Source organism: Ascidiella aspersa, chromosome 4 (genome assembly GCF_963924565.1).
Source record: "Ascidiella aspersa chromosome 4, kaAscAspe10.2, whole genome shotgun sequence".
NCBI lineage: Eukaryota > Metazoa > Chordata > Ascidiacea > Phlebobranchia > Ascidiidae > Ascidiella > Ascidiella aspersa.
The window spans coordinates 8,024,366-8,037,721 of NC_139450.1; the positions used below are offsets into that span (position 1 = coordinate 8,024,366).

Here is a 13,356-nt window from a genome sequence, read left to right on the forward strand (position 1 = left end):
GTTAATATCCTTTAACTGACAACATTTCTTTTAGGAAATACAGTGTTTGTTTTACGGCCATTTCAAACAAACCAAAAATGTTCAAAAAACAAATGTTGACATATACATCCTGATAAGGTTTTGGTGTATATATTTTTTAGATCATTCAAAACTTAAACGTTTACATCCCTTTGCTTTGCTACTATACAACCCTTAACTAAAAGCGACTGAAAACATGTTGCCCAACCCTGCCTTAAACCATATTTGGTTTTGTGGACGAGATTTTCTCGAATAAGAGATTTTCTCTGACGATGTGCCATGGAACACAGTCAGAAACCCTAATACGAAACGCCAACTGACCATAGATTTTTTTTATTTTCATTAGGCAATATGTACCAATATAATTCTAGCAAGGTAATTTCAGATAATTAAAGCAAAACTCACTGAGCAGTATTTGTTTTAAATTGTTTGTTAAAGAAATATAAAATCTAATCAGGATTAGGTATATAATCTTGTGTGGACATTTGAATTAACCCTTTCCTTATTAAATCTTTACACTGATTTCAAAAATGGAGAAAGAATAATGATCAGAAACGTTCACAAAGTGTTAAACGTATACATCTACATTTGCCTCTAAATCATTGAACAATCTGTAAACCAATGTTCCTCAACCCTTGGGTCCCGACCCTAAATTGAGCAGTCGATTGCAGTAATTCGCATTTTATAAGACCAAGTAAGATTGGTTCTCAGCAAGACTTGTCTAAAATTTCGGAATATTACGGTAGTGGTTCAAAACATGGCTGATATTAATTGAATATAAATTTAAATAAGTTTTGTGTTTTGTTTCCTTTTAAGCTTTTTTACAAAATACACAAAAAATGGGTCACCAAAGATTTGCTGTTGCATTTTTGTCACCGCATAAAAGGTTACAAAAGGCTGTCTTAAACCACCACAACGCTCCAGGTCGGTTTGCTTTTGTGTACTAGATTTTCTAGAATAACTGGCAGATTTGCCTTGATCTACAGTGAGAAATCCTAATAGAAAGCGCTAACTCGCACAGAAATCCAGGGCTCAAGAAAAAAGAGCTCGTTAAAGTGTCGCGTAGGCTCAAATCACTCAAAGAGAAAAAAAGACGATCGCCTAAACTCAGAAAACGCGGCGGTCTTTTCATATTGCAGAGTGTGTAGGTCGTGCCTACCTCCGACGGCGTTCACGTCTCCCTGGCGCTAAAGTCTCCTCGGGGCAGAATTCCTTCTTCCGATGTCTCTCTTTTGTGGCGGCCCGAAGCGCAAACGATCGATCGGCGCACGCTTTTGTTTATTTTACTTGAGGCGGGTGCGATAAGGCGCGCTATGGTCGTGTATAGGCCTGTGTTCATGCCAAACCGAGGCCCGCGATACGCATGCCTTGCCTGCAGTGCAAACTTGGACAACCAGATTTCTTTTAGCTTTTCAAAGTTAGATCTTACTATTAAAATTATATCCCTCTTTACCTTTTTAGAGCATTTAAGTTTTTTCCAAAGTAGGCCTAGTTAAGAAATAAAATTGCCGAATTTTTGAACAAAGGCAAATCAACTAGAATTTAACTAGAATTAGTTTAGTTAATTCACATTGAGAGCGCCTGTTGAAACAGAGTAAAGCATTATTCGAAACGGTCAAAATGATAACTCCTACTGTATTGGCTTTAATTTCCGTACAACGTCTTCAACTTCCTGCTATTATGCTCCAAATTTCAAATATGCTCTACAATCTATTTAGATCAGTGGTTCTCAAACTTTTGTTAAAAAAATACACAACGGTCCGCCAGCAATTTTTTAATTGCTCACGGTCCTTAAAAATATACACAAATAAACTCAAAATAACACGTTGTTTTTAATTGTATCAATGGGACGGGTGCACTTGCTTCTTTGCCAAAAGTTATGTTAACCTCTAATTGACGAATCACTTTATTTGAGTGAAGCAATCACGGACAGTTTTAAAACCGTGACCGCACAACCCACAGAGGCAGCGCAGCAAGCTGTAAAAACGTAATTCTCACTAGCACAACGCAACACTATGACGTCACAATGGACAATTTAACTTACGCGTGCATTCCGTGCAATAACGTAAATGAACAACTAATCAGCTTGGTTTGAAAAAGTAAGTTGCCTGAAAATTTTGTTGCACAAAAAATTATCTTCTTTAGGAGAGCCGTGTGTATTTCTTTTTGTTAGGTGCTTCGCGGTCCCAGAAAATTGTCTCGCGGACCCCAAAAGGACCGAGGACCCCAGTTTGAGAACCACTGATTTAGATCAAATCGAAATTTATATAAAAGTATATGGATGGCAAATATTCCTGTTGCAATAATAAGATTTTAGCATAGCCTATGGGTTTTCAGACTTTAAAAGTCACCTACAAGTCGTCCAGAACGACACTATAGTATCATGCTCAGCTTTTATATTTTATATTTGCACTTTGCGTAGGGCTACCATATTTTCAGCACCCAAAAAGAGGACACTTTTTGCCAGCAAGTGAAACTAAAGTAGAATTGTTTAAGTTTTATGGTGTTTTACATTTCCTTGGTAGTTGCAGGCAAAAGTTACAAAAAAGGACAAAAAAACAACAAATCAAACTTATTTTTCAGATTCAGCCCATGAATACCAGATTCAGCCCATGAATACTTATACTTTGCGATTTCCTTAACTTTTGCTAATAACGAACGATCATTTTTAACGAGATCGTGAAATTGTTTACACGAAATATTATTGAAATTTAAAGAATAATAAAGGAAAATAAAAGCATCTGCTGACAACTTCCTATACTATAGCCTTACTAGACAAGCTTCTGTAAGAAATAAGAACATAGCCTACTGTACAGTAACACTGATAGTAGACTAGGCTTACAAAACTCACACCTTTGCTTTATTAATGGACCTTTTTACATGTCAGGTTCTGTTGCAATTTTTCTGGCGCAATATTTACAATAACAATCAAGAAGGTAGGACCGGTAGGACAATTTGTTGGAAAACCTGTTTTAAACCAGCAATTCAGCATGTTTCATGGCTACAGTAATTTTTGGAAATAAATACAACGTCTCGCCTGAACGTCTTGTTGAAAGTATAAGCAACTAATTCGAAATGCGAAAAGAGGACATTTGGGCATTTTTGAGCGTCCTTGGAGGAACATTCCTTTTTCTTGAGAAAAGAGGACAAATCCTCCTAAAAGAGGACAAATAGTAGGCCTAACTTTGCGACAATAAATCAACTATGTTCTGCTATCTGCGGCTATGCCTTGGAGTGAGGTTTTTCAACTTGTTGATTGGCTTTGATGAATACAAGTAAATTTTCTTGTTCGGAACCGCTGATGTATAATTTATAACCTCGTCCATGTTTTCTTGCCGTTTAAATCTATGTATAAAAATTAACTTGAGCATTCAAAGGAAAACAAATCGCTGACATTTTTTATTGATAAATAAAATGTCGAAAAAGCACAGGAAGAACAATGATAAAATGGGAAAGCTCTCAGGCAGCTAGCGACCACTTTTGTACATCGCCACACTTTCTCTTTTTAAAGCCGAATATTGGTCGGAAGCACAAAAGATAACATCGCGAAAAACCGCAACATATAGTCGGGCCGCTTTCGGCCTATTTTCCTTGATAAATGACATACCCTGCACATAAAAGGACACTATATATAAATGTTTTGCACGGTTTATCTTTATGCATTCCGAAGAGTAATTGCTCGTGGAAAAACTGTACGATATTCGTGAATTAAATACTTCGTTAATGTGCTACCCGAAACCCTTTTTCTGGGAGCCTTGATATTTAACTTAATGAATTTGAGAAAATCTGTTTTCTTTGATGGAGAATTATATTGTTTTGCCAATGCGCCATATTGTAGGTAGTGTGGACAAAGCGCTCGCAGAAAAACTAGAATATACCATGCGTGTTTGGCGACATCTAACGGGAGTAAAAAACTTCTACGATCACAAAAGCAAAAATAATGTTTGTTACGTGAAACATTAAAACAATTTTAAACTAAAAAAAAGCATTTAGGCATGTTTTATCTTTTGTATACGTTATTTCAGCAACAGAAAACAAAATTCGATGAGGCAACAGAATTAATAAAATTAATTGACAGCATTCAGAAAACCATTTGAAGATGGTAACATTCATGAATGGCAACACAAGGAAGGTAGTTCAGGCACATTGCTCAAAGTCACTTATACTTAATACCAATGTGACCGAGGGCTTTAAAAACCACAAAAGCTATACATGTTTGAAAAAGCAGATATTTTTTACATTGAAACAACAAATTAGTACACTACATGCTGATACCAAAAAACACTTCTATTTCAGGAAAAGTATGTATGTAAAAGGGGTACAGTACGAAAAATAATAAATTATTGTTGAAAATAAAAAGTCGAGAGACATAAGCATGCTCAGGCAGTGGTTTATAATGTAACAAGGTAATTAAGAAACAATCCAACATATGAAAGCACATATTTTTTTTACCAACAAACACGAATTAGATAGTGGCCTGTTATTGCCAACGTTCAGTTTGTATTCAGTACAAGGGTTTTTTTAACGCGAAGTTGATGTGTTTTGCAACATCAAAAGTTATAATTATCACGAAGACAGATTTGTATAAGTTGTTTCGTTCTGATAAAAATTAATCGCAAAATAAAAGATAAACATTAAGTTGATATGCGTCGGGTTTTAAAGTAAAATTGGACATGTTAAGGTTTAGTTTAGGGCAACGGAATACTATCCAAATTATATTTATACTCATCCTGAGGTGAACATTTATAGTAGGCCTACTTGTTATAGCATAAGTTACAAACCCAGCATTATGACCTGGGGCTTTGTTTGAATTTTGCTTTTGTTTGAAAAATGGAGCCTGGACAGCGCTACGAACGAACAATAGTAAAAAAGCACTCTTATGAAAAACAACTTACAATTAGAAATTTAATAAACAATGAAATCAACACTTGAAAATATTTGCATTTACGCATAGTTAAAAAAAAAAAAAAATGTAGTTTGGGAGCGCGGTATGGCCCCCACAATCTCCCCCCTGAATCCGTCCCTGCTTATAGAACTCTTTTTGTTTATGTTGGTGTACACCTTGAGTATAGTGCACGGATTAAAATACAAAAAAAATACAAAAAAAATAAAAAAAATAACGTCTATATGCGTTGCGAGGGTCTTCACACAATCTCTTCACTTTGTAGTTTATCTACCGAGGAAAACGCTTCAAACTTAACGAACTGAGGGCTTGCGTGCTGTCCAATGTAGAAGTACCTGGAGTCCAGGGATGCCGTTGTATTGCCCTCGTCTCTTCTGTCCGCCATCATTATCTCGTAAACGAGTCTTCCGACCTAAATAAACACCAAAATATTGCCGTGCAGTTTCTATGTACTTGTTTAATCGTGGTCAAGAATACCACCCTAAAATTTTCGAGTGATACCCAAAAAGCTTTATATGTACAGACCAAACTTTTCCCTATAAAAGTGCTGCTTTCCTTGCTAAGTAAAATCTTTTATCGACGAATATACATCGGGAAAGGGGCTTTAGGCTTAATTTTTGCCAAAATGATTATTTTTTTACGAAAAGTATGTTTTGCGCAATAACATGCTGGGATGTTAACCAGTCTGACTATGAGTGCCCTGCCCGAGGTTACACTTATTATACAACAATCAATAAACATTCAATTAACAGAATTACATCTAATACTACATATAGGCGCTTTTTGGCTCATATTCGGTTATAGCAGGGGTTCCCAACCTTTTTACGATCGCGTACCACTTGGACGCTCTGTACTGCCACGCGTACCACTTCTTTTAAAACAGTTGTTCTTAACCTTTTTTCTACCGCGCCCTCCTTTTGGTAATTGTCCTGTGTCTTGTGCCCCCTTAGATATTAAACAATAATACTAAAAGAGAAGCGATATTTTTCAAATGCATATCAATCCGACAGCATGAAAATAGAAAAGTTACCTCTTCGTGGCGCGAAGCGCGAAAAAAATTGCGTTTTTGTGGTTTGTATTGGATAAACTTCAATTTGGGAGACACACAAAAGTTGCTCGTGTTCGATATATTGATTTACATCGAGCTGATTTTGACAGACATGTTGTAAAAATTAAAACATTGAGGTAATCGTGTTTTAAAAAGTGTGTTAACACAAAGCAAAGGCTATTTACTAAAAAAAAACATTAAAAATTGGCGCAAAAAAGTCCGAGTTCCCCCCAATTATTGATGCGCCAAAAAAGTAGTTCCAAGTTTGCGCGAAGCACAAAATGTTTTCGTAGTTTTGTTGTTAAAATTGACAAAACACAGTTTGTGGAGAGGGGTTGCATGGTGCACAACTTAGATCTTCTTCAATTATATCATACTGTTGTGACTAAACAAGTAGCACATATTGTCCCGAAATTCGAGAAACTATATTAAAACAAAAGTAGCCTCAAAGTTCGCAAATCGAAAAATTGTGAATCATTTTTCTTCACTTTCTTTTTTAAACATGTGTAATTTTGATGTTATACATAGGGCGGCATATAAGCACATTTAACAACTAACGCAACATGGAACTGATAAAATCATAATAAAAAGGTAAATAATGGAAGGTAGACCTTGCGCCCACTGAAGAAATGCTGCCGACCCTAGGGCACACTGTCCCACAGCGCTACAAGGTATTTAAGGCAACTGTGCTTCTTATTGACAATTTACATGACCTGTATTTTTAGGATCGCAATGGTACGAAACAACAGGGGTGGTTACGTAACAATGAATAGGCTTTAGGAGTTTTTTTTTGTACAAAAACGATAAACAAAATATAAAGTTGTGAATTCAGGTTTTTGTGAAAAAAACTGAAGCTACTCGCGTACCACCTGAACAACCTTCGCGTACCACTAGTGGTACGTGTACCACAGGCTGGGAACCCCTGGGTTATAGCAAACAATTTCTACATAAAAGTTCAACAAACAATGAGAATAATCTATAATTAATCGGGCGCGGATCTAGGATTTTTGCTTGATTATGGGACATGAAAAGTTTGTTTAGAAAATGAAGTTACGTCATAAAAAATAAATCCTAATATTACTACACAAAACAGTTTAATTGATTGATGTTTTAGGTTAGAAAAGTCTTAATTCAATACAAAAGCTATATTACAAACAAGTTATCAGTTCGCTCTAAGCAAAAAATTATCATTAACTTGCCTAGACTTTGGCTAAAACGATTTTTTGTCAAATATTTTACTTTTAATGATGCAATGAGACGCACTAAGCCTTTGTTCTGAAACAAAACTATTAAAATGGGATGAGACACATTTTACGTGTAATCCAGACCCGCGGGGAGCTTGAAAACAAATTTAATTTACCTACAGTTAAAATAGGAAAAAATATAATTTTTTTCGGGGTTGGCTGAGATTAAATACGAGTAAAAATTCAATAATTATTTCTACATTTATTGACCCACACTTTTAGGTTTAATCCAACTCATATTGTATCCTAACCGGAACCTTATGAACTGGTTCTAAAAACGAACTTAATCGAACCGGAGCTGAAACGGGACTTTTGAATTGCTTGGAACCAAAACCTGAACTGATTGCGAAAAAATCCATGACCCTCAACCAAACCTGAACCGGAAAAGTCAAACGATTCGACTCCTGCCTTCAAGTGCCCAACAGTTTACGCCTTTTTTATTCAATCTATTAAAGATGTTTTTTTTTATTCAGCGCGCAACCCTGGCTACTTATACCTTAACTTACATTTGAGGAGAAGGTGCAAACCACAAAATCGCATTCACTCAGTAGCTTAATATCGACAACAATCCCCATAAAGCTTTCGTGAGTATAAGCGGACGTGTGGTGGATGGTTTCGGTTGATTGGATGAGCGTTAGGAATTTGTACGACGGGTACCTTTGAAGGAAAAAAGATGTTTCATATTTAAGGAGGTTTTTGGTTGTACACAGCGAAAACCTCCAGGCGTTTCAAAGTTCCAGATTTTTGCATTACCGGACTAAAAATAAATCTATATACAAATTCAAAAGTTTTATTTGATAAATAAAGTTAAATTCACAAAAAAGTTCGAATTGGTGAAACAATATCTTAAAGTTTCCAAAACATCTAAAATAGTGGGGCTTGACTCGAACGGATTCAGTCAAAAATACGTTTTAATTAGGCAAATGTTTTTATGCTTTTAATCCGGCACTGTTTTAAATTTCGGACTGCTTAAATTTTTGTAAAAGCGAATGTTTAAAATGTTTTTAGCTTTAACCCCAAACTGGCTCATTATTCGTACTTCGCCAAGGCTTCTTTGTATACTTCCATTTCATCAGTAGCGAGAAAAATCTGCCGTGATACTGCTTTTGGTGCGTGCTTATCAAACCAGGCTGCCGCTAAATTTATGTAGTAGTCTAGGTCGTAGAAATTGGCCTCCACTTTCTTGTCAGTCCGGCGAACGTGAATCCTACAAAAATACCAGTCTAATTGTGACATTCATGGAATGAAATCTTAGATGAAGCGTTTTTTTCGGCGATGTCACAAACTGCATAACCATTTAAATCAAGGGTGACCAAACTGTGGCCTGATGTCCAGATTCAGCCTGCAGAATTAATTAGAGATTGATAAGTTGCCAGATCTTCACGAAAAAATTCTGGTTACCCATGTCTAGGCTAATTTACGGTAGGATACAGATCACACAATTCCATGCCATTTAAAATAGACCAACAGCACATTTTATTCTATTTCTATCCAATTACAAGTACTTACCCGACCACTGGATGGACGAAGTCAATCTTCCTCTTTAACTCGCTAATCCGGTGCGCCAGGGTAGGCTGGAGCCTTGTGACATACTTCATCACTTGACCTACAAACCAGACGTGAGGTTTGTCGTGAAGTTCGCCGATACGCTTGAGCGAGCGAGGAATTAGAAAAGGCGCGAAGTCCGTGAAAGGGTCGAAGCCACCCGTGATCTTCAGCTTCACGATCCTGTGATCGTGAGTTATCTCACGTCGACCGTCACCTGGAAGGAAAAGATACATGTTTCGTTGAAGTAGGAGGCTGAGTTTTTGCGAGACTTTGTTTGAGTTACGATGTGTTTACATTCATTTTACGTAGAACTACAACTTCCAGCCGACACCAGAACAGCCTATGCCAGATCCATGACCTCCAATCGCCCCATGCCATACCCCCTCCCTACACAGCTGCAGGCGTTATATTGGCCATTTGGTCCTAATACTATGGTTTTGTAGTTTTTTTGCTTAAAGGATCGTTGCTTTTTAGGTCTTATTATGTGTTCACACTTTATACCAATACGGATACCCAATATTTTGGACACAAAGTATCGTGATCCAATCCGATAACTAATAACGTCGTTATTATGGTGAAAACTATCAAAATAGACAAAATTGAAACGTTAAAAGGGTATTTTTTCCCAATTTATTAGGCCAAAGCTTACTTTAGAGTTAAAAAGTTTTGTTATCCCTATAGTTACTAACCTACATCGTTTTGAAAAGGTTCTACCTTTTCCATTATAATCGTTGTGTTGAATTGAAAATCTTGGCTGAAATTTTTGTATTAATTCGTTAGCGGATAGGCACCGATACCACCCTATTACAGTGGCGTAGCCAGCCGAAAATTAGGGGGGGGGCAAAAAGTTTGAAATGTTTGTTTAGCTTTTGTCATTGTATTAACTGCCGTAACGAACACAATAGTAAAACTACTTTAATGTATAGCAAGCGTAATATTAACTACATCGTTTGTGACGTAACCATGCATGACAATTGAAGGTGTGGCATGCCTGTGATCGACTTTTGTGGTACTGCTCATAAATGCTAAAAAAACAAATTATTAAGAGTAAAATATTTATAATTGTTTTTTTTTTTTTTTTGGGGGGGGGGGGCATGGCCCCTCAGCCCCCCCTGGTTACGCCTATGCCCTAGTATCGCATGGCTACCGATGCTGCCACTTGACACGAGATATCGGCTCCAATCCGACATTATCGGACATCCCTATTGACAGTAAATGAAAATTAAATAAAGAATCGCAACCTTTGATATCCACAGCTTCGTTCAAGTCGCTCTGTGTTATGCTCCGACAGGATTTGCTCAGCGGAAGATAAGCCTCCTCAAAGCCGAGAGGAACATCCCGGAAGTACTCCGAATCCACCACCAGGGTCCTGTTAGTTCCGATGGCCAGGAAAAGGCAGATCCCGACGTGATGCTGCTGACATCCGAGTCCACATCGCGTCCGCAAGCGACAGAGCAACTTTCGTGCTCCCGAGCAGTTTCGAGGATTCTGTTGCGATTTTCAAAAGTAATTATTTTTTGTTTGGATAAATTTGGAACGCAGGAGTTCTCGTCGGTTGATTTTGGTTTTGTCAGACTCAGGACCTAATTTTAGACGCAGTCAGGAGTCGGACTTGAATTGTTTCAAGCCAACCACGTAGTTTTAGTTTACGACATTCCAGACTAAGAATTAATCAATATTTACCTGCAATTTGCAGATGGTTCGTTGAACTAAGAAACCCAGTTGTTGCATTTCATCTCGAAGTCTCATTTCATCGGAAGTCTGATTTTGATTGCATCCCAAATCGGAGTTCAACATTGGGGTATCGGGGTCTTCAAAGGAACAGTGACAATGCAAAAAACAGTGACCAAAGGTAAGGCTCTTACTTAATTATTAAATTTTAGTTGGCCAGGTCAGCCTAAATAAAAGATACCAAAAAGGAAATAGACCATACTTTTCTAAACCTATACTATCGAGTAAATATAGCACATATTAAATGTTTTAAACTGGGGTCCTCGGAACTTAAAAATTAATAAGGGCAATAATAAATAAAATGTAAAAAGAAAACGGCAAAAAACTATTTAACACTAGGTAAAAGCATATTTTGAATATTATTGTTGGCACTGATACGTCTAAGCCATTTGTTCGCACACCAATTTAGGAATTTAACGTTGAATTGCTCAGCGAAAGTCACTTTATAACAAATAGTTATGAGTGGGTTTAGATAGAAAAATGGTCGCACGGTAAGAAGGGTAGTGGTTTAAAAGGGCAGGCTTGTCCCTGTCTTTTGAGAAATAGAATATATTCAACATCCCTAGGCAATTTATGTGGTAAATAACAGATTGGCCATAAGGATATCCCATAATATCGGATCTGAGCCGACCCGATTACAAGTGGTAGTATCGATATTCGTCCGATATATAGGGTGTTGTCGGATCCGATCCGATACCAAATTAATGTAAGTATTTTAATCGTTATTTGTCAACCAGGGCAGCGATTTCTATTTGAAAGATAAATTTATTAAATAAAGTAAGTTAACAACAGAACCCAATAAGCTGGTACCTTTAATTGCTAGTTTTAATTTTATCGTTTTGTTTGTTTCAGCATAACGACGTCCTTGGTAGCATATAAACAATTTTATTTGTTTTTCGGTAGAAAGTCTAGGACAAGGCTTCCTTTTTATATTACGCATTTTACCATGCGACCATTTTTGTAGCCAAGCCACCTATAACCAGAGAGTCGAACCGTTTGACTTTTCCGGTTTTGGTTCGGTTCGGGTTCAAGAATTTTTTCGGAATCCGGTTCAGTTCCGGTTTCGGTTTTGGGCAATTTAAAAGTTGCGATTCAGCTCCGGTTCGACCGTCGTTATTTCAAAATCGGTTCATAAAGTTCCAATTGGGATGCAATATTAGTTACGTTAAACCCAAGAAGGTGGATGTAGAGCAGATGTAGAGCATAATTATTGAATAACAACTCGTATTTAAAGTTTCGTGACGTGATAAAATTATTGATAACGTATTAAAAAACAAGCAGTTCATTGTTACAATATGTAAAAAATTAAAAAATCAACGTTTTATTAATGAAACTGTTTTTTTCTTTCATAAAATTTTGAACATGGCATAACCCGACTCTGTATAATACTAGAGGTGACGTCATGCGGGAGTGAGCCGCTTTTTTTTTACAGGTTCGGGTTCGATAAAGGTTCAGCTTTTTTTTTTTTTTTTTTTTTTTTAAAAATATTCGCTTTAGTTCCGGTTCGGCTCCTTAAAATCTTACAATTGACGGTTCCGGTTCGGAAAAAAATCGTCCCAAAACCGGTTCATAAACTTCCGGTTCATAAACTTCCGGTTCGACTTCTCTGCCGATAATTACACAGTGACTTTCGTATTTTTGATAAATTGATTACAGAATAAAGCCTAAAGTAAACCAAAAAGCTTAAAAAAAATAAATTTTGTCGGCTTAAAGAATATCATCTATTCAAACACGGGAACAAATCGCTAAATTAACCGAAAAAGATGAGCTTATATTCGCCTTTAATGTTCCATCGTCAACATAAATTATGCATACCTAAAGTAACAAAAGCTATACAAAGCACAATAAATACCTTTGGACACGTGCCAATTGAAGTTCTCCCAAATTCGATAGACTCTATGAATAAAAATTCAAAATAAACTCATGAATGTCGTCATAGGTCGCTACGCATCAGTGCTTCTCAAAAATTGTTAAGCGCTTGGCAAGTTGTGAAAACAAATTCGCGGCGCACTATAACACAACAATTTTTCACTGTTGACAAGCTTTTGAACAATCGTGTTGGTCAAAACCGATCACAGCAAGGTCATGGCGAGCGGCAATAAACTTTAAATCACAACTTTTTTGTTGTTCAAACGAGTAGTTTTTAACCATTTTATGACCGCGGCTGATTTTAAGATGAGGAGGACCTGTAAATTTATTTTGCAATTTAAAATACGTCTAAATTTCGGGCGAAAAAAATTGCATTTGTTTGGTTAAAATTAAGTCCACACAGCGTCATCTATAATAACAAAGAACAGGTGTATTAAGAATAATTTAAAAAAAAAGGCTATAAATCTAATTGTTTAGCCCTAGTTTACGATGCTATATGAGTACGGCCGTTAAACTCCTAATGTTAGGCTACACGTTCATGTTTAAATGCCACAATAAACTCGTGCGAAGCGCTGTTGGCAAAACTTCCTTGTTGATAGTTTCAGGGTCTGCATGGCGAACTTTATAGACTGAAGAGATTCCCTCAAAACATAAACATATACGAGATAATTAGACAAATTTCGCCCAAAGCGGGACTTTTTTGCATTTACATTTTTACATTGCCATAAATAATGGGTAATAGCCTCAAACCATGCAGTTTGTAAAAGAGGTACAGGTCATATGATTTATTCAGCCCGCTGGTCGTAGGTTGCCGACTACAGTTAGATGGTGTATTCAGGTCTCACACATGGTATAAATATTTCTCTTGGTTGGTTTTAATTTTAATTACAGAGGCCTAGGAATTGCATTCTATTTAGAGTTTTTTATGTCAACTAGACCACGCCGAACGAAAAACTAAAAAAGATAAATTTTACACCAGTCTGGCGGAAGTACGA

The 13,356-nt window shown here is 36.7% G+C and overlaps 1 protein-coding gene across 1 annotated transcript; it reads right to left on the reverse strand.

The window, feature by feature from the left end:
- Nucleotides 1–5,162: 5,162 nt before the first annotated feature.
- LOC146146965 (alpha-(1,6)-fucosyltransferase-like) lies at nt 5,163–10,510 on the reverse strand. Its single transcript, XM_083387890.1, has 6 exons — nt 10,445–10,510; nt 10,003–10,249; nt 8,723–8,975; nt 8,253–8,420; nt 7,720–7,870; nt 5,163–5,333 (listed from the first exon to the last, which is right to left on the reverse strand). The coding sequence occupies exons 1-6, from the start codon at nt 10,508–10,510 to the stop codon at nt 5,163–5,165; spliced, it is 1,056 nt and encodes a 351-aa protein (XP_083244016.1).
- Between the last annotated feature and the right edge of the window lie 2,846 nt (nt 10,511–13,356).